Here is a 22,016-nt window from a genome sequence, read left to right on the forward strand (position 1 = left end):
GACTAGTAGTTGATTAGAATCTTAATATCTACACAAATTTTGAATGTAATTCTAAAACTTATAAAATATATATATTGATATTAGAAGTTTGACTTTAAGATTAAAGAAGGAGGCTTTCCAATACCTAAGCAATTCATTAGTGTTTATTCTCATTTTGTTAGTACAATTCTTCTTGATTTTATTACATTTCTTGTCATTTAGGGGATTAAAAGGAGTAAATTTTTTTAAGTAAATTTAATAGTTATTTTTTAAAATTCAAGGTTAAATCATCTATTGTTAAATTTATTATAACTGATTTAAATTTATTAGAATTTGGTCAAGTCTTTTCAAAGGTATCTTTGGAATTTGGTTAGAATTTAATTAAGATTTTATTAATATTTATTTATGATTATTTGTTTGAAATTGAATAAGATTTAATTATAATTTCTTTGAAATTTAATGGATTTATTATAAGAATTAATCATGATTTCTTTGAAATTTAATGAATTTATTATAAGAATTAATCATGATTTCTTTGAAATTTAATGGATTTTTTAAAAAAAATTGATGAGAATTTTTTAGGATGTGCTTAGAAGTTACATAATGTTAAATCAGAAGTTAACCAGCTATATTTAGGATTTTTCTAAGATTGTTAGGATGTGCTTGTAATATCTTAGAATTTTCTTAAGATCTTGTTTAGGTTGTTTATAATTACATGGATTTTAATTTTAAGTTCATAGAAGTAAAAATAGATTGAATACAAGTTTCTTAGAGAATTTAGATTTCTAAGAATTTTTTTTTTTAAATACTTTGAGTAGAAGAAATAAAAATATTTATTTCAATAGTCTTTAAAATCAACTTTATATTGTAATTTTTCTTTTTTCTTTGGATGAATTATACAATCAACTCTATATACATACATTTTTATTATTGTTCATTCTAATAAATAATATTACTAAATCTTACAAGTAATAATAACATGATAATAGTAATAAAGAAGTAATATTTATTGAACTAATAGAGTGTGCTTAGTTGATTTATTGGTCATGTTTAAAGTATTTTTTATTTAATTATTTGTGAAAATAAAAATTTAACTAGAAAGCCTTAATTCATTACTATTTTTGATTGATTTTATAATAATAAAATCAAATGATAAAGATTTACAATTTTTTGATTAATATATTATTTAATAAAATTCTTTCAATATATTAATCCATTAAAAATAAATAGTATTACTAACAAAATATTATTTATTTCTACATGAAGAAATTAATAAATAAATGTAAATAAAAAAATTGAAATAAATGTAATGATTCAACTCTTTTATTTTGGAAAATAGTGATGAAAAACATTCATTACTTAAATTTTATGTAATCAAACAAATTAAAAAAAATGTAACAAAACAAAATTACAAAACAAAATTTACTCCTCAGACTACTTGACTGGTCAACGTACTAGTTGAGGAAATAATGTAATAGTATGTTTCTTTGCATGAGGGTGTGACCTCATTGCACTTAAATTAGCATTATGTGCCTTGTGCAAATTTAATTCAGTTTGACTCTTTCATAGTATTTTACATGGATCACTATTGCTATTCCAAATGTATAAGAGATCATCCTCAGAATTCATCATTAGAAAATCATCCTCTTGATTAAGCCTCCAGGCGGCACCCTGGGCTCGAAGGTCGTTCAAGCGGCTTCGTTCTCACTATAGAAGCTTCTTTGGAACTGAACTCAATAGAATCAAGCAGATTCAGGAGTGTTGTAGAAAGAATAATCGTCGAGGGTCCATTCAGAAATACGTTGTTATCCCGCACTGGCGAGATTCCTCAACCTTTCTAATCTCCGCTGCATGTTTCCATTGAGAGTTCCGGGAGCCTCAATCAGGTTTCTCATTGAAGACTCGTCGCATCACCCAGTTTCGGCACTGAACCCAACATGCAGCGATGGCTGTCACCGAACCATAGATCCGAATTTTGCCTTCTTTGCACCAGACGGTAGGGCACGGGAGTGAAACTCTGCTCCCTTTGGGAGTCCAAATTGGTGGAGTCAAACTGAGCGCTGCGCTCTATGCTGACAAGCTCACATTATCGGCTATTTGAACACTGAACCCATTTGGCCGTGTCAAGTTTCGAGGGGCTTTTTTCGTTCCTTTACACTGTAGTTAATGATTAGGACGCAATCTATCAGCTGAGATTTGTATTCACTGTTACCGCAGGATAATGTAAATAAACAATGAGTGTAGCCTTATCAATATCCTCTGTTCTGGTTTCAAAGTGGCCTTTCGCTGTTTGCTTTCGCACTTCTCTGTTGACAGTTTGATAGGATTCTCCACTAAAGTGCTTTGTCCCCACACAAGTTACGATGCGCGACAACCATTTCGAGGCTCGTCGACGTGGCAAAAGGTCATCCAGCTAAGCAGATGATGAAGTCACCTCAGCAGCCTCCGGTAATGGCACTGCACAGGCATGGGCACCAGGGAGCTCGCTTCTGTAACGGCAAAGCCCGTCGGTCGCCGTGTTAGAAGAGGATGCACGGAGAATGTCGATGGAAATGCATGGGATGAATGAATGTTCATGACAGTACCTATGATGAATGTACCTGAAGGCGAAATCTCACAAGCCACGTCCTTGATTCAACACCTAATTCCGGATATCAAGAGTGAACCCCAAGAGGCCGGGAAGGCGCGGCCAATGGAGTCTCCGACGATATTCGAGCCCTCGTCCAACAGCGAACATGCTCAAGCACTTTCAGCCAGGGACAGACTTCCTGCCCGCAGAGGTCCACGCACCTCGCACACTTTGAAAGGCTGCTGGCCTGACAGGCATCCACGTCACGCTCCCTTTTAGGCACCTTCCGACACTAGGGGATGGCAACACGTCCAGTTGTGAAAAAGTAGATCTGACCTAAAAGGTGATAAGCGAACTTGTTGGCACCAGGAAGCTCCGGGAAAGTAACGTCTTTTTTTAAGGTGGGTGTCTTGATGAACACCATTTTGGGAGGATGCGGCGTCAGTCAAAAAGGTTTCAGTGCGAGGATCTCGAGGACGCAGATCAAAGGGCTTCGTCATTCGTTGGTTTGGTGCTCGTTGTGCCCCCTTCGATCCCCCCATTATGGCGATTTCTGGGCTTCGTGCATCCATCCACTCGCTGTGGCTATTCACAGCGCGCTCGCGCTATACTAGTCCGTTGGAAACTCATGGCAGGAAGATATTCCTCCTGCATCGACATCTGAAGCACACCACTGCAGCCACATCTTGTTAACGGGGTGTCTCTCTCCCGTGTCGTTCTGGAAAAACAGCTCATTCTCAATTCTCCGACGCTCGTTCTCTTAGCGAACTCTGGGAATGTGATTTGAACACAAAGGATGTCGTCGTCGTCGTCGTCATTTGTAAGTAGATCACTGTTTTGTTGCCACCATCTACTGCGTGTGGTTGTTCAAAGATCGCGTTTGTCACACCTGGTTGGGGACCCGGGAATGTGGAATTTGAAGTCTTAATTGCCTTTGCTACAGAACTAGCGTGGGTTTGCACTAATGAACAAAGACGATGTCCAACATTCTCCAATTGATTGCGTATTTTGAAAATATGTGGTGTGTATCTAAAACAATAAAGACTGAGAGGGATGAAACAGTAGCGCTTGGAATGAAGTTTCACAGGTTCAGACTGTGTGATTAAAATACCTGTGCCTTCAAAAGCCACCCAGTTATTTTCTGTTGAAACATATTGTTTAATAGTGTATTTAAGTTGTAATCAAATGACATACTTATGTCGTTTTGTTTCAATCAGAGTTGTCATATTCTGGTTTCACAATGAAGAATTTATACCCTTCTACAGCGTACTACTAGACTTTATTTTTCAAAATCCAGAGCACTTTTTAAACATACTTCATTACAGTCATTTTTTAATAACAAATACTGCTTTGAATTATCCATTTTTTTATATCTTACAAAAAAGAAATCAGAAAAATTAAAACCCAAAAAGAAAACAAAAGAAAAAGATAACTGCAGAATGAAGAGCATGTTTATTTCTTGATGGAGTAGTTTCGAAAAGTGATGATTGATACTACCAAAATTATAGTAGTAATAGACTCTGACAATAGTATTTAATGTCCTCAGAGTAGATATTGTATTTTTAGTCTTATTTTAGCATGTTTAATACATATGCAACACTTAGTAATGCACCAGTTTGCTTTTCCTTTTTTCTTTTTCTTTTTAAAAAGCGCTTCATGATTAAACTCACATATTATCATAGCACATGAAGATTCGTTGTGTTGGGTACAACACCTATACAATTGTATGTGTAGATATGCATGCATGGTTGCAGAAAATAGTGTATTTACTATATGGAGAGGATAATGAGTTAAAGTTTTTATTCGAAAATCCTTAATGATAAAGTTGAAAATGTCAACATGATATTTTTGATACTAATCAGTATACCTATTTAAGTTTTAATTTTAGAATGCAAATGCTGAATCTATAGAAAGAAAATCAAGTAATGAGAAAACTGACTCTGCTATTACTTTAAATTACCAATTAGATGTATCGCGTAGTTTGTTGGCGCAGAATAAACTGACACTTGTATATATATATATATAAATATATATATACACCCTTTGTATGGACGTGAGGCTGAAATACTTGGTCCATGAATTCTTATGTGGCAAATACTGTGCCGTTAATTTTAACCTGGCAGCAATAAGTGACACATGCAGGTCCCCCATCAAGGGGTTCTTTGAGTGGATGAATGAAGATCATTCATTAGAATGAGAATCTGAGCTTTTGTGTAGAAAGTTTACTTGCAGATGCTGGAGGCAGAAAGCCACGTCACCACTGCTATGTCAGTCTAGACACGTCCAAAGGAAACCTTCACTAGTGGATGAAAACAATGAATTGGCGAAAACTCATTTTACCCAAAAAAAAAATACCTTCCATCCATCAGCCCGCTATCACAAACATACCCCAATTCTATGTTGGTCAAATATGGTCCCCTTTCAATATGTTTTCCCACACATCTTCAATCTATTTCAAAAGCTCACAACTAAATTAATACAGTTTCAGAAGGCATCAGTCAACCATTTGGAAGATGTAGTGGAAGTATCACCTTTTAAAAGAGTGAGAAAAGTTGGAGTCAACTCAATTGAAGTGGATAGTTCAACACCATTATTTTCTGTACGTGCTCACTATCACACCCAAACACAGAAAGAAATAATAATAATGATGATGATGATTTCGATAAAATAAATTAGAAAATGGTGTCTTGCTTGTTGTCAAGTTAGTGAAAAAACTGTGATGTTTCAACAAATAAGTGTTTGATTTTCAAAATAAAAATAGAGAATAGTTAATGCTACATCCCCAATTGATATTGCTACATCCTAAGTAAACTCCACGTAAACAATTATAAATATATATTTAGAAAGGGTGGTGGTCAATAGGGAACCAATGTATATTTTTTGAAAAAAAAAATTGTGATATATATATATATTTGCCTAACAAACTGTTTAATTTGAAAGCCTTTTTTTTGGATGCCAAAAATGCAAAAAACTTTTTGAGAAAGTGTTATTCTATCTATGAGTCAATATTGGGCTGCCAAACATGCCCTAAACATAGAAACACACTATGTAGTCAATTTAAGTTGTGTGGAAATCACATGAGGTGCAACACTATCAATTATGGATACAGTGTTTACAATTCTCTAAAAATGTTAAAAACAAGTTTCAACTTTTATGCCAAAGTACATACACACACCTACATGTCCCTCCATTGATGGAGAGGACAATAGAAACTACAGTCACCGATAGGCACAGTCTTAATCATATTCCATCCAATTTCAAGTTCCTCAAGGGAGTGAGATTGCACACTAAAGGGGGCAACCATGCATTTGGGATGCTGCCCAGACAGGAACAGGCTTGGCATCTGGTGGTCTCATATTATCCTCCAAGCTCGGGTCCCATTCACACTACCGCGTAGAACCACAAGAGCACCACCCACAGCAGAAGAGTCTCTTCCTCAAGTTGATTAGACACAACCTCGAAACAAAGCTCGCGACGCTTCTTGCGATCGGAGCCTTTTTAAGAAGCGACGATCGAAGGGATCGGGCGAAGACTAGAAAAGGTGAAGTAGAAGCAGGAGCAACTGCAGTTACTCGCGGGGGGTCGAATAGGATTCTACCTAGTTGTTGTTAAGCTCGAATGACTCGGATACTCAGCGATCGGGTGCGCGAGCATTCGGGGCCAAGAATGGAAAGAAAACGAAAAGGGCTGGGGTTGGGGTCGGGAGAGATCACCGCTAGCAAGGCGTGAAGAGGTGGGATTAGGTCTTCATAATGACGGGCCTGCAGAAAATGGATGGTAGGGCAACGGCGACGAAGAGATAAGGCCACGGAACGGATGAAGGGAGCGGATGGCGCGATGGCCAGATGAATGTGGGAGCTGGGGCGGTGAGGGTGATCGCTGGGTCGGAGGAGGCACAGCAGTCTGAGGTCGAATCGCGCGAGGGTTGTGCCCGATGGAGAATGTATGGATCCATGTCCACAGACTATTAGATAACGTACAGTGCGGGACGATTGGACGGCCCCCTTTGCGCCGCTATTCTTTGCTTTCGCTCCGGTCGTTCTTAACTTAGAATCGCCTGCTTTTTCGATCTGCCCGTCGCTGCAAGTATAGATACTGCTGTGATCCTTTGTTTCGGGTGTGCAATCATTTTCGTCTCAGACTGTTTGTTGGCGGTAGATTCCTTCCTGCTGAGGTGAGGTAGTCGATCAATCGGTGTTGGCTGATCGGATAGGGTCTGGATATCACAGTAGCTGCAGTCGTAAAGATTGTAAGAGGAATTGTGACCGAGTGGGGCTTGTGATTCCATGGATAGTGACTGCCTGCGTGGGAACGGAGGGGGCCAGTCTGGGTTGGTGACAGATTCTCAGGTTGGAAGTGTGGGGTCACTTACCATGAGGCGGCGAATGAAGGTATGAGAGGAGCTCTTAGAGCGGGAGTATCGTGAATGGATGGGAGTGGAAGATTGTTGGGCCCACGGGTTTTGAGTGATCGAGTAGCTATTGAGTGAAGCAGTGGGCGACACGAGGTTCGCAACGATTTTGTTACAGCATACTGGCGAGGGCTTTAGGAAATCTGCGTTGATTACGAGGCTACATCGGTAGAACCAAGATAGATTGTGAGATCAACGTGAACTGAGTGAAGAAATCGTTTTACATCGAGAATGGTGGGCGTACAAGGTGCTGGGAGCCCAAGAGCTAGAGGGCCTTGCGGTTCAGACTCACCTGCTGAAACGGAGGATCCCAGCTACTGTAATCTTTCACTTGCTGTGGACTGCACCCTTTCGCTAGGGTCGATCGCATCGCGGACAGACATCCCTTCCCTGCTCTCGCGCGCCGGATCGCCTGAACAGGACCTCGCTTGGTCGCTGTCAGTGCGATCGGAGGTGGTGGAACGCGACCGAAGTGATCAGGACATGTCGTGGGGTGGTAGTAGTAATCACAGTGATCATGATGTCTCCCCCGAGTACTATCCTCAGGTAGGTAGTGGTTTAGAATTTTGGGATAAGGTTTCCAATTTCTTTAGGATGATCGGATATTCTCAAGACGATTGAATTGTTTATTGAGGTCTCTGTGCTCGCAATCAATGGCGAGTGGTGCAATGTGCGTGTTGTTACTGACTGGATCTCATGGCTTTGGTTTACCGGTTTGACTTGGAGTTCGCACTTGTACCAAATATTTGGGTTACCCTATCCTCTTTTCATCTGATCGTTTCTCGATTACCTGCAGGTTTCTGAAAGGGGAGGGCGCCTTACTAGTGGAGGTAGAAAGAGTTTTAAGGCATGGCCACGGTCGTCTGCGATATCATACAAGAATGACGTTAATACCTCTAAAGCATTGTATAGCATGGTAGAGGATCAGACGTGTGGTAATCGTTCCATACGACAACCATGGCTGCCCGACTATTTAGCTTCGAGTGCCGCGGTGGAGGCTAAACCTGCTTCCAGACTCGAGCAAGATGGCGATGGCTGTGCACGTGTGTGTGCCCATTGTGGTACGTCGAAGACGCCTCTCTGGAGGAATGGACCTGGTGGACCAAAGGTATTTATTGCAGCTTATTCTCTTTATCTTCTCGAAAATTTATCTGAAATAATGTGTAATGTGTACCTATGACGGGTGTTGAAAGCGAATTCTAACGATCCTTTGTTTTTGTTTGTTTCCCCGCAGTCTCTTTGTAATGCCTGCGGGATTCGCTTCAAGAAAGCTGGGCGAAGGTCAGCTGCCAATGGTTCATCCGAATCGCAGACTCCTCACCCTGGCGTTACTAAGGTTGCGAAGCGGAAATCTGCGAACGATGATCAGCATTACTGGGTGTTTCCTCCTGAAGCAAAATCAAGGAAGAGAAGCAGGGGTTCTCTACTTCGGACGTCAGAGAGTCTTTTATCCGAAAGTTGTATGACATGGCAATCTCCCTTGTTTGCATCCTCGCCCAAGAGTACATTGCACCGAGATTTCCGAGCCTCACCAGTCGTCCGCATCCAAGATAAGGAGTTGAATATGCATGTGGGTTCATTCTCTTCAGACGAAGAAGAAGGAGCTGTGCTGTTGATGGCACTCTCATGCGGCATGGTGAACGCCTGACCTTGTTAGGTCGTACTATTCTGGGTCATGTTTGAAATGCACCAAATTTGGTCGCATAAGGCTTTGTAAATACATTCAAGAGAACTTATTTCCATAGTTGATCGAGTTTAGTTGAAGAAATCGGCGACTCTCTTAAATGCTTGGCAGCCACTTAGCTATACTCGTAGTTTGTTCTTGGAGTAGCCATGGCTTTTTCTGCAGTGGAGTAGACACTACATACCTTTTGTGGCTGATCCTCAGAAGTGCACTGATGATAAATTTTGCCTGTTTCCGATTGTAATGTAGGTAGTGGTATCTATTTGGTTTTGGTAGCAAAGATTAGTCCAGCAATGTTTAGCTGAGATTTCCACCAGCTTCCTCTTTTCATCTTTTCGATGAAGGAAGTTGATGTTGAGGTAGGAAAATTTTCAAATGAAAGAAATTCAGTCCTCTTTTGCACATTCCTCTAATTGATATTGCTGTATTCATTAGTTACATATGTTGCCCTGGGGGATTAAAAATGAAATATTGTAGTACAGTTTGGAATGACCTTATTTTCCTATTATGAATTGACGCAATGCACAATTGAAGCTTGCATCTAATATCCGAGCGGATAAGTTCGAACATGCTTGTTTGACTTGTAGCGGTTGAAATTATTTGCTGAACATAACCCTCTTCAACATTCCACCCTAACGGTCGCTGGTCGACTACAGGGAAACAAGGTTCGTCTGCTCTTGCAAGCAGTAGACAATGGCACAGTAACTAGGAACTTGTGATTGGTAAACGAAAGTTGCAATGAGAAATCTGTACATGACTGGTGGCTTTGGAATCTTGAGGATTAGAACTGACTGGGAGGAATCCATGACAACCCCCTAAACCCACGCGTTCCTTCCACTTTCATAGTGCATCAGAGATAACATGTCGTTGTGCAAGAGAGCAGTACTTCCACATACTGCTCTCTTACATTGTGCTACTCTTCTTTGACCTGCAACTGTGTCGGAGTTTACCAGCACGGTACGAAACTAAATCCAAGTGATATCCACTCCTACCACTGTGCTTAAACTAATTTCAAGGATTTTTTTTGTTCAGTTGATCTTGCAACGATATCTTACCTGATACCTCTGCACTGAGCTTTTCTGCTTCAATATTCATCCAGCTCTGACCAATGCAATATGAAACATTTATTAACACTTGAAGAAATGCGACGAGTGAGAGTTCCAGGAGTTAGATAGGGAATCTTGCTGACCTAAGTAAGCAAAAACCAATTCAATATGCACACATCCCTGATGCATACTCTCACGTGTTCAAATTCCCCACAAGTTGAGCAACAACACAGTTAACCATCACTTTGCTTCCATGCAGGTTCCCACTTGACAACACTCTCATAGACAAGAAGTTTCTATGTAAAACCTTGTTCTTCTAAACTTTGGAATTTCATAGGCGACATGATAAAAATGTTAAAAGCTCTAGTTGTATATAAAATCAAGGTTGCAGAGGTGCTTCTCTACATTTGTTAATTTTAACATGGTTGAATATTTTTAAGAAAATTATTTCAATTTTTTTATTAATTTTGTTGTTAATTTTAATTTAATTATTAAAATTTAAAATAAAATATTAACTTATTATTTTTTATTATTATTTTACTTAACTAATGAATGATTTTTTAAATATATATTTAAAATCTTAAGCAATATATTGATAATCATAATTTAGAGTTTATAGTGTATACAAGTTGAAATCAACAGTATGGTAGAAGTAAATAAGGAATTGTTAAGTTAGAGTGAACTACTACAAATTAATTTTGATACTAGTGAACATAATCAATATAGTAGTATAAATAATGCAAACTCTCTTATTAGGACTCAAGTTGATAATTATTAAATATTTGAAATTTTATATTTGTAGACATAGAGAATTTTTAGGGGTGGCAGGGTTGGTTAAAGAGGCCAAGGTACTATGGTTAAGGTAGGATGAAGAAAAGACCATTGAGGTAGAGAGGGGCAACTTAGATAGAATTGTTGACATGATAAAGATGAATATGGAGAACAAGATGTATCTCTTAAATAACCATGATATGGAATACATCCCAAGCATTTAATTTACATTAGAATATATTAGCCATCAATATTTGCAACTACTACCATCAAGGCAATTCTTGAGCAACATTGTCAATGTAAGAAGAAATTATTCATGGATAATGAACAAATAAGATTAGCATTAATAAAGTATGAAGAGTGTAGAAGCATTAAAATATATATATATATATATATATATATATATGATATTCTATAAACAACTTTTAAAGAGTAGTATTATAGAATGCAATCATTCAAAAATGCTAACTATAGGGAAAGAAAGTAAGCTTATAAAATGTATTTTTTCCATGTATGATAAGAGTCTAGATTTGATGCCTATAGTTTTGAAAATGAAGGGTTTTAAAATAATTAAGACTTAATGCACTGTATTTAAAAATGAGATTGCTTATGACAAATGTTTGAATTGATTAAAAAACTATCACTTGAAGCTCACAATGAGAAAATAAAACCTTTTTTGAGAGCCTTTATATCCATCTCTAAAGAAAGTTGCTACTTTTTTAATACCCTAAAACTTACACTTATTTCAAATCATTAATCCTAAATTCTAAATCTTATTTCTAAATCTTAAATCTTAAATTTTAATTTATTCAAGATTTTATTTATTAAAAAAAAATGTAAGTTTAAGGATTCTAAAGGATTGATGTGATCACACTTAAGCGACTATCAACTTGTAGCTTTTTTTAAGGAGGGTATATACCAATTTATTAGGAAGACAAATATATAAAAGATATGGATGTCACACATCATGCTACTATTAAAAGAGATTTTTTGCTTCCATCCATGCAACAAGTACAACAAGTGCCTTTATTATCTAACATAATCTCTTTATGCAAGTCTTTTGAAGCCAATTCTCTAAATATGCTAAATAAATTAATTAAAGATTTCAAAGAATATATATATATATATATATATACATTTTATGTACCAATATGGAGGTTCAAATCTAAGATCCCTTAGGTACTATCCAAGCACATTATCATCCATTCATCACTACAAGCTCCAAGTCACCATTTGATGTCAAAACCCTCAAATCTTCTTTCTATAAGCTTCATTCTTAACTTCTTCATATTTTTTAAATCTCTATTTTTCACAAATTATAATTTATTTTTCTACCAAATTTTTTACACATATTTATAAGATTATTAAAAAATTATCTACAAAGTTTTATTTTAAGTAAATACTCTAATAATTAGTTATCTTAAATCCTAATTTCCTTCTATAAATCTTATTTTTTAATAAAAACTATGATATTTTGTTCTAATAGAATTTATATATCTATTTATATATTTACTAAATATACTATCATTAATCTTTATTCTAATCTATTTTTTAATTAGTTAGCTACTTTTAAAACCAAATTCTCTCTTAAGCACTTCATTTAATAAATAAAATATAAACCAAGAAACCAATGTATTTATAGTCTTTAGTTAATTTTTAAATATTATATGAAATTTTGGTATAACACTCACTACTTCTAATCTTGCATATTTTTTGGTATGTACCATTAATATTTTTTATTTAAATTTTATTAAAGATTATTTTTTAAATTCTTCATTTCTTTATTCTTCTTCCTGATGTTATAAAGAGCCAATAAAATCTTCTTTGTTGAATCTTACATTTCTTTGTTTAAAACCTTTAATCTCTTTCTTGCTATTGGATCTTAATAGTGGTTCGAACTAATTCATACAAATAATAAGTAGCATTGTCATAGACCATAGATACTACATAAGATCCAAATTATTTTTAATTATAGACCATCCAATAATGAGAAAAAAAGTCTCAATAAAGTCTATGCCTCTTCTTTGTTTGAATCCTCTTGTAATTAATCTTGCCTTCTTCCTGTTTGGTTGTTTGTTGATTCTAGGTTTTAATTTGAATATCTACTTTGATACTATGGAACGCTTTTTTTCAGATAATTCTTCTAATATCCAAGTATTATTACTTAAAATAGAATATATACACTCTTCTATTAATTTTTTCTAACTTAGATAATTATAAGTTTGTATAAAGTCAATGTTTTCACCTTATCAATTAACTTCTTCATTTTTTGTAGAATAAGCATTGAGACTTTTCAAATTCAATTGATATAAGTAATAATCTTTAATTAAGACATAAATATAATAATTTTCTAAATTAATAATTTATTTTTTAGCTCTCATGGATTTACAAACAATAAGGAAAATTTTGAAAAAAGAATCAAGACTATGTTCATTAATACAATTTTAATCTATTATTCTTGATGTTGAAAATGCTTGTCATAAATTCATTCCCTTACACATTTTTTGTTGGTGTTGTTGTTATCTGTTTAATAGAAGGCGGATTAGATTTTTTTACTATTTTATTAGATACTATGTTTTGATTAATGAATAAATCAAAGCTTCTTTTTAATAATGGATTCAAGGACAAAATAAGTTTTGGATTGAATTTTTCTTTGTTAAAGATAACATATCTGGAAATAATTATCATTTAATTGAAGGGTCATAGTAGCAATATGTTTGGATGTTTTTGTCATAGCCTATGAATAATGTAAATAAATCTTTTGAATCTAACTTATTTTTTTGTAAATTAAGAATATATGACAATGTGCCACACAATTAAAAATTTGATAGTAAAATAAGTCAGATTTGTGTCAAATAAATGCTTTATCTAGAATTAAACATCTTAAAGCTTTTGCTAAGAATCTATTGTGTATATAATTCACAGTTTTTGCAGATTCTTCCTGTAGATATTTAGGTGCTTTTTTTTTTATAATAACACTTCTTATTTCTTCTAATTTAGACTTATTGTTTATCCTATTAGGCTATTTTGTTGAGGACAGTATGTTGAAGTAAGTTCTTTTTTAATCCTTTCTTATTTGCAATAACTTTAAAATTTGGATAGATATTTACCTCCACAATCTATTCTTAAACATTCAGTTTTTTACTAAATTTAATTTTTTTTGAACTTGTCAAATATTTCTTTACTTATCTTATAAAAAATATTACCAAGTCCTTTATTTGTAATCATCAATGAATGTTAAGATAAATTTGTTGTTATTCTTGACAAAATCAATAAAGAACTATATAAATCAAAATGAACTATTTCCAACTATCTTATTATAAACAGACTTCTTTTCTTAGGAATATATTTCCTATATAATTTTCCATATATATATATATATATATATATAACTTTCAAAAACTTCTTTCCATAAGAATGGTTGTGATATCCTACCAATTAGTCCTTTGTTAAATATGTAATAGAATTTCATAAATTTAAAATAACCAAACCTCTTATCTCAAAGTCAAATAATATTTTTAGCAACATAAAGTATTTTTGGTCCATGTATCTTATTTGTTGTTTTGTTGATGCTTGGAATATTATCTTCTTTTGGCAATGAAGTAGCCAAAAATAAGATTTTTGTTTTTTGTTTTGTTTTGTTTTGTGTTTTGTGTTTTGTGTTTTGTTTTGTTTTGTTTTGTTTTGTTTTTTTTTGATATAGTAAAGTTTATTTTTTTCTCAAATAACTTATATTTATATAATCTTTGGATTTTTTTTATCAAATATATAACAAGATGTGGAATTGAATAAAATAATGAGTCCTAAATTTGTAAAATTTCCAACTCATAATAAATTTGTTTTAACACTAAGAATATAAAGAAAATTTTTATATTTATATTTCTAGATAAATTTTCAAGAGATATATTTCTATATTCAAGTACAAGAAGGTTTGTTCTTCTACAAATTTTAATATTAAAAATATTTAATTCTTCTATTTATAATAGCAACTTTTCATTTCTAGTTACGTATGAACTTGTTCTAGAGTCTAAGAACCATCTGTTTTCAGAATCAAATGCATTAAAATATACATTTATTGTAGCTTCAATTGAAAGATCCATTAAATAGTCTACTTCATCATTATCTTTTACTACGTCGGTATGGTTGTTTTTTTTTTTTTTTTTTTTTTTTTTTCTTTCTTTCATTCTTGATAGTTGTAATTGTAGTTGTTTAATTTGATTTTTTAAGTTCTTGACATCACATTCTCGGGAAAAATAAACTAGTTTGCTATATTTGTAGAAAGTGATGTATTATTTTAATCCCTGTTTTAATTTAATTGCATTGTTGTTTATTATAGATAGTTGATGATTGTATCTTCTTTTTTGATGATGTTCAAAAGAGTGTCTTCTAAAATGTTAATAATGGATTTGTTTTTTAGGTCCAAAGTTATAAAAATTTATGTTTTTTTGTATAATACCTCCTCTTCATTATCTTTAGTAATTTAAAGTTGATAAAAAACTTCTATTAATAATAATCCTTCTAATTTGAAAAAAGTAGGTGATTTAAATCTTTCTTTTTGACTTTGCTTGAAGATAGACTAACTTTTTGGTAGATTGTTTAGAATTAAAGCAATAATATCTTTATTACATATGGCAACACTTATCTTAGCTAACTAGATAAGTAACAAATGAATTTCTTGTAATTTTTTTTTTTTTTTTTTTTTTTTTTTAGTAAACAAAGTGTATACAACTTTTTTGTCAAAGCAAGCTATGTGTTTGTGTTTTGTACATCATACAACATTTGGAAATATTTTTAAATAACTTGAAGTTTAAAAATACCAATATCATATGAAATAATGGCTTCTTGTATTGTAGAGGTAATGATACAACAATCTCTAATATGATCTTGAATAATAGAGACTATTGGGTTTGTGTTGGTCTGATCTTGTCTTATTATAGTGGAGTTTGGATGTGCAACCTTGTTAGCACATGGACTTGTGGATTCTTCACTATTGATATGAATAGATGGAGATATTTCAATCAATTTTCACAAAGTTTCTTGCATTTGAATTCTATAGCTCCATAGCATGTAGTTAGATTTTTTTTTTTTTTTTTTTTTTTTTTTTTTGGACTTCATAGAATCATTGACTTCTCTCACAAGTGTGTCTATAATTCTATATTATACATAGTGTGCACAAGGACAATACTAGAGAGAACAAACTTTCTCTATTTGAACAACTCTACCTATTCAAAAAATAAACAATTTTATAATATTTCTTCAAAAGTCTAGCTCTAATACCATATTAATATTCAATCTGTACACTCTCAAGTATTGTATATATTTTATTAATGTAAAATAAAGGATTCATTCATCTAAAATAGGTGTAAACTAGATGATATAGAAAATAGATATGTTTATCTATTCAAAAATAATGAAATCCTAACAACTAGATAAAATCCTAATTAATAGATGGATGACAATACCGTCAACAAATCCTAACCTTAGATTGATGAATGTTGGATGAATAATGCCAATATTATAGACATATAAAATTTAGATTGTAATATGCATAATATTTCTTGGTATTTTTTTGAAATTCTTTAAGAATAAATTTTCAATATATTATGATAATGATTTGAATTTAATTTAAAAATTTAATTTAAAATTATAATTTCAGACATCTAATATAAACAAACTAAAATTTAATAGAAGTATTGAAAAAGGCATAGCTTTATCAATGCCATTAATAAAGCTACTATTTTTTTTGTTTTCTTAACATAAAACAAAATTACAAGAAGATTGTCTAAACAATAATAGAAGTTAAAAATAGAGCCAATGCTTGCTATAAGATGCTTATAGAGTTGAAGTATAAAAAAAATATAATGAAACTATGGAGATACAAAAACTAGCTTTGCAACATGTAGTTGAAATTGAACAAAAATAATAAATATGACAAAAGAGGCATTGCAAGGATAAATTGGAATAATTCTTGTCATTAGAAATTCTATTAAATCTACTATCAAATATATGTGATGAAATATGTAGTAGAAGTATTTATAATATAATATTGAAATAAATTCTTTTAAATAAAAATTTCTCTTTTTTGAAATAATATGTAGTTATAGAATTAATTATATGTATCTATATATCATATATTAAGATATGTAATATAGGATTTTTTCTATTATTATAACTAAAAAATGAATAAGCTAAAATTTTTCATTTAAGAATCTTTACAATTTTGTTGAAATTATTGAAAATATTATATATTCTTATTATAAGTCATATAAAATTATAAAATTATATTATTTAAATCTCTAAATATTTTAGCATTATTACAAAATAATTTGTACCATAATTATTTTTTGTCTTTGCTACAAAAGATAGTTGAATTATTATATATAATTGTATTGATGGATATTTGTATTAAAATTGAAGCATATCCAATAATAAATATTGTTATATTTGTATAATGCCCACTTTTTGACCCTTTTTTTAGACAAACTCAACTAGAAGTGTATTTCTTATAATGAAATAGTTGTATAAAATGCAAGCAATGACTTGCTACAAAGATGGCATCTTTTGCTTTCTCTCCTTGCTTGTAAAATTAATCAAGCAGATAGTCTCCTTCATTTTGTAAGGATACAACATGAAAATTTCAAAGGTGTAAAATTCCTTGATTTTGTGATTTTTTTTAATGCCCCTGAATCAGTGCAAAATGTGTGGCATATTTCTCCCAAGAGATCCAATACAAACTACGTTAACAGTGAACAAAAACACGTGTAACAGACTATAGATGTGATAAACTTATAATGTTGGATTTCAAGTGAGGAACATTACAAGCTTCTGGCTCTCAGAAAATCATAGCCAACAGAAATCGGATCAATCGATCCTGCAAGGCTATCAAGCACAATCTAAATCTTGTTTCCCACTTCAAAAAACTTCAGTGACTGCCCATTCTTCAGGCAAGATGTAGAAGCCATTAACCCACTAAACATACATTTCAGATATCAGCTCTTCTCTGATGGCTGACCTTGGTGCTCAAGCTATTGATCAATAATTGCTTGGCATGTGACCGTCTAGTTCGCAGCTACCCTCCCACCTTTTCTGTCACAAGATCAGATCTCAGTACTTTGTTTTATTACCGTTGACATTCCAGTTTCTAAGCAATTGGTGAGCAGGAACACGCAAGATTCATGAACGATGGAATGAGCCTTGCCTGATGGTGCGATCTTTCAGCAACACATAATAAGCAGGGTCGTCTGGAGACATCTTGAAGAACTCAATAGCAATGTACCAGCAAGTTGTTATGCTGTACACAAAGCATAGAATGGAGCCTTTCAGATTGTGTCATTGCAACCCTAATACTGCACATTACGTCGCTGATGGTGCCAGAAGACTCATGTGCAATTTGAAAGTTTTCGTTTCGTCTTAAGTTATCCATTAATTTCACAATAAAATGAAGGTTCATGAGTTAGATGGATGTGTGTTCAACAGCTCCACATTCAAAGACGCAAACTTACCTGCCAAAGCAAATAAGGAGAACAGTCCACGTTACCCGGCTTCCTAAGTTCGATTCTTTGTACCAGACCCACGCCTGCATCACGTTGAGACAGTACGTCAGTGAGAAGAGAAGCCTGACGCCAAACGTTCTAACGATGAAAACTATGTCATAAGAAAATCCAGTCATTTTACAAATAACAGCACTCAGATGACATGATGCGATATTTGGCATATATATTTAAAAAAACAAGTTCAGGAAGCCCTTAACAAGCATTTTACAAAAGGCTTAGCAGAGCTTCCTCCCAACATGTATGCTTAAGTGGGAATCAATCAAGCTCATGCTGCAAGCTCACCGCGATGGGGATAACGTTGACATAAAAATCGATTAATGTGGCGCTCATCCATCTGTCAAGTCCGTTGTGATTTCAGCGGAAAACTCCAAAAGATTGCAATCCAGAAGGTTGTAGCCGGTCAACCAGATTTTCATACCCAAATACAAGTTTGCCATTGATAACCATTATCCATTTCTATGTACTATTTGAACAGAAAGACCTTACCCCGACTAAGTCTCCAATTTCAGTAACCACGAATTGTACATCGCAATTCAAACTACCCATCGAATCTGAATTCGACGACACCAAGAACGTCCCCAACCAAAGTCCAGAACCAAAGCAATTATGACACAACTCCGTCCACATAGCAGGATGAAGAATACGATGAGGAGAAGGAGAGTAAAATACGGGGTTAGCAGCTCCATTCGAAACGGAGAGCCGTCTGTGACGCAGGTGTAGAGCACCGTGCAAGCCGTTGCGAATCCCAGAACCAAAAAAATGAACCTCCCAGCCACCACAGATGTCGCCATTGTCGATTACTCTCCGCTTACACAAGTTCCCCGCCCGTCCTTCACAGCAGGAAAAAAACACTGCGACAGTAAACACCTTTACCAGGTCAAAACATCAAGCATCACCGCTCCTGCGACTCGGAGGGCGTGCTACACAACAAAATCCTCTGCACCGTCAAGTCCACAGACAAAACGCTAGAGTGTTTCAAAACTCGCATTGACTACAGCCTTGCAGCTCATTGAAAACCATTTTCATCTCAAATTTGTTTCGAATTTAGGTTTTTGATTCCCTCTAATGCACACTAAAACATCAGGACGGGTGTAATCGGAGGCACCCACAAACGATTTCGTCAGTCAGTGCAGCTCCAATTTCACAGACGCGGACAAAGTAAACCTCGCAGCTGCGCGAGTGTGGTCCGTTTCATGTCAACTAGAAGAGGAAAGATGAATGAATATGTTAGATGATACTTGCGTTGTTGTCTCGCTGTGAGCCAAGGCCTTCAATTTTTGTATAATAAATGAGTTCCAAGTGGGGAGTCCTTGAGAACGTCAGTTGTCGGAAAGTCTGACGAAGGTGTGAGCATGTGGTTTGGAAATGTTCTACAATGCACTATGTCATCCATCTTTATCCAATGTTTACTTTATAATCTTACATTAGAACATAGTAAGATATAAAATGATTAAGTTCACAATCTTACTAGGGATCTATTTGTTTCAAATGTTTATATTTTAAACAGTCTTAAATACATTTTATATGTTTTTTTTGACAGATTTTTGTTTAAAATGGATAGGGTGCAAGATGTATAGCTTCATCACTATATGTCTTTTAAATCTGTCAACTCACTTGAGTAGCTTGAGACATCTCATCCATCAAATCTCAAGATTTAATCCTAGCCATTACAAAAATCATTGGAAACATAGAGAAATTAGAAGAGCAGTGGAGGGAGGAGGAGGAGAGGAAAGCAAGAGAGAATGTGGCAATGTAGGCATGGAAGCATGTGAGACATTACAAGGTGGTTTCGTGTTGTAACATGAATATTTGGTTAAAGATACAAATATGGGTTTTAATATAGAAGAACCTAGTTGAAAAATGTAGTAGCAAAATTTGAGTAAAAGATAAACAGGTAGTAAAAGCTTCAAGTATTAATGGTGCATTTTGTAAAAAAGACTTCTATTAATTTTGTACAACCATAATTAAGAAAAAAAAATACATTCATAAATTAAATAATATAGGCATCTTTAGACGAAAATTTGTAGCAAAACATATCTTATAAAACTAAAAATTCATACCTAAAGAAGACTAGTTGTGAACTAGAGTTGAAATTAAATCCAAAGATACAAAATCACATATCAATGGCAACTAAAGTTCTTTGGTAGATTTAAAAGTGGGAATTTCGGAAAAAAATTCAAGAAGGTTGCTCTAGCATTGTTTTCAAGTGATTTGAATGCATATTAAGTTTTCAAAAGCTTTTCAAAATGAAAGATGTGTATAGAGGTTTTATATTTTGAAAAATAAAAGACGTTTACATATTTAAATAATTTGTGGATTTTATAAAAAAATTTTGAGTGTATTATTTTGAATTTCTTATTATCCTTATTTTAATTATAATTTATAAATTTAAGTCAATTAAATGATAAGAGTAAAGAATACAAGAATTTTATTAGATTAAGATCTTAGATATTTAAAATTTAGGATTGTTGAGGATTTTATTAAAGACATGAACTTCAAAGCAAGAAAACTCAATACATTCTTATTTCACTTAAAAAGATTAGAAAGCCACTTAAAGATGCCATATAGAATATTTATAAAATAGATACTATAATCTAATAGTTATGGTAGAATTTTTTTAAAAAATTACTAAGATATTAAGCTAGGAACAAAAAAGACACTTTCACAACTGTTTTGAGAGTGATTTTCAAATCTAATTTATTTATGGTTGATTTAGGCATAATATTGATACTACTTCCATCATCTACTATGATCATAGGAATTATTTTATCCACTAATCCCACATCTATTTCAACAAGTCTATATTCTCTAATGTCTTTTTTTTTCTTCAAAGATAATATTCCCTTCCAAATCATAAATTTCAATTCTATCTATTTCTTTCATTTTCTTTCATTTTCTTTACAAGTTAAATCCTTCTTTGAGGTCTTTTTTGATACTTGGTATTATTTGGATCAATTATCTAAAAGAAATGTTGGCTCTAGCTCTACAAAGATCTTGCCATACATCATAAGATTTTGTAGGATTGAAGGTTTTATTGATTGTTGGTTATTTCAAAAAAGTGCTAGAAATCTAAGGTCTTTCTTTGCCTATAAATTGGTATTCTTTGTTATGAAATTCAACTACAAAAGAAGGTTATTTATCTACTAATTTTTTGGCTATTTCTTGAGTATTTTTTGACAATTCTACAAATTTAGGTGATTCTTCTAAAGTATCTATAGATACCTCATCTTCTTCAAGTTGTACTAAATCTATTGATTTTTTGGCATTCATACTTCTAGTTACAATCAAAGAAAGTAAATATGCATTGTCTAGGAAGATTTGTTTGTTATTTAATTACATTAAGTTGGATTGGAGAAATAATAAATTTGATATAAAGGTACATCAGATTGAGCTAATGTGTATCTGTCATGGCCATAATCATGTAAGCTAATAATTACATATGGAAATAGGTAGAAGTAAGTAAAAGTAGATAAAAATAAGTTAATTCTATAATATTTAATATAGAAGCTTCCTAAAAACTTCCTAGATGCTGCTTTGACTTCATAGGTGTCTTTAATTGACTTTTTGGATTAGAAACGTGGTCAACAAGTTGGCCATGTGCCACACATGTTGTTAGCTTGAAGATCAAGCTAACTATGTGGCCCACACATAGAAAAACTTGCCTTGTAAGTCAAGGCATGTATTCTACAAAGTCAACACATATTGGAGGTCCTATAGAACATCGCCACGTAGCCTCTAGTTAGATAGTATATATAGAGACAAGAGTGAAGGCTTCTTCACTCTTGTCAACTCCTTTCTTGCTCCTAGTCCAGGTTCAAGAGTCTTTAGTTTCTTGTCTTGTGGCAATAGCCATTCCAGTTTCCTTTTAATATACATACTTGTTTATATTTTGACTTATTATATCGAGATAGCCTTTTTGTGTATATTTTTCCTCATCAAATTTTTGTCCTTGACAGATTGACAAGAGTGTACTTACAATATCAGAGCTTTATTTTTTCTTGAG

The 22,016-nt window shown here is 33.4% G+C and overlaps 2 protein-coding genes across 7 annotated transcripts; one reads left to right on the forward strand and one right to left on the reverse strand.

Moving 5' to 3' along the window:
* The first annotated feature begins 6,513 nt into the window (after window positions 1-6,513).
* On the forward strand, window positions 6,514-9,045 carry LOC112274534 (GATA transcription factor 21). The gene is made up of 3 exons (XM_024504166.3): window positions 6,514-7,505; window positions 7,756-8,067; window positions 8,194-9,045. Exons 1-3 carry the CDS (start codon window positions 7,191-7,193, stop codon window positions 8,605-8,607), a joined length of 1,041 nt encoding a protein of 346 aa, XP_024359934.1. The 5' UTR covers window positions 6,514-7,190; the 3' UTR covers window positions 8,608-9,045.
* An 8,191-nt stretch (window positions 9,046-17,236) lies between these two features.
* Window positions 17,237-19,168, reverse strand: LOC112273963 (uncharacterized). 6 transcript variants are annotated; one of them, XM_024503065.3, is made up of 6 exons: window positions 19,123-19,168; window positions 18,683-18,843; window positions 18,296-18,347; window positions 17,963-18,036; window positions 17,659-17,751; window positions 17,237-17,541 (listed from the first exon to the last, which is right to left on the reverse strand). In XM_024503065.3, exons 2-6 carry the CDS (start codon window positions 18,802-18,804, stop codon window positions 17,493-17,495), a joined length of 390 nt encoding a protein of 129 aa, XP_024358833.1. In that variant the 5' UTR covers window positions 18,805-18,843; window positions 19,123-19,168; the 3' UTR covers window positions 17,237-17,492. The 6 variants fall into 6 exon arrangements, with proteins under 6 accessions (XP_024358833.1, XP_024358836.1, XP_024358834.1 ...); XM_024503068.3 differs by having other exon boundaries at window positions 17,237-17,546; XM_024503066.3 differs by having other exon boundaries at window positions 18,683-18,864.
* Between the last annotated feature and the right edge of the window lie 2,848 nt (window positions 19,169-22,016).

Source organism: Physcomitrium patens, chromosome 21 (assembly GCF_059467195.1).
Source record: "Physcomitrium patens ecotype Gransden chromosome 21, ASM5946719v1, whole genome shotgun sequence".
In the NCBI taxonomy this organism is placed as follows: domain Eukaryota; kingdom Viridiplantae; phylum Streptophyta; class Bryopsida; order Funariales; family Funariaceae; genus Physcomitrium; species Physcomitrium patens.

Excerpts from the sequence above, each read along its gene's own strand:
- LOC112274534 (XM_024504166.3), top strand. The coding sequence starts at position 7,191 with ATGGTGGGCGTACAAGGTGCTGGGAGCCCAAGAGCTAGAGGGCCTTGC. Across the intron at positions 7,506-7,755 it reads CCCCCGAGTACTATCCTCAG|GTTTCTGAAAGGGGAGGGCG; the intron begins GTAGGTAGTGGT and ends GATTACCTGCAG. Across the intron at positions 8,068-8,193 it reads ATGGACCTGGTGGACCAAAG|TCTCTTTGTAATGCCTGCGG; the intron begins GTATTTATTGCA and ends GTTTCCCCGCAG.
- LOC112273963 (XM_024503065.3), bottom strand. The coding sequence starts at position 18,804 with ATGGCGACATCTGTGGTGGCTGGGAGGTTCATTTTTTTGGTTCTGGGA. Across the intron at positions 18,037-18,295 it reads TCAACGTTATCCCCATCGCG|GCGTGGGTCTGGTACAAAGA; the intron begins GTGAGCTTGCAG and ends AACGTGATGCAG. Across the intron at positions 17,752-17,962 it reads CTCCTTATTTGCTTTGGCAG|CATAACAACTTGCTGGTACA; the intron begins GTAAGTTTGCGT and ends CTTTGTGTACAG.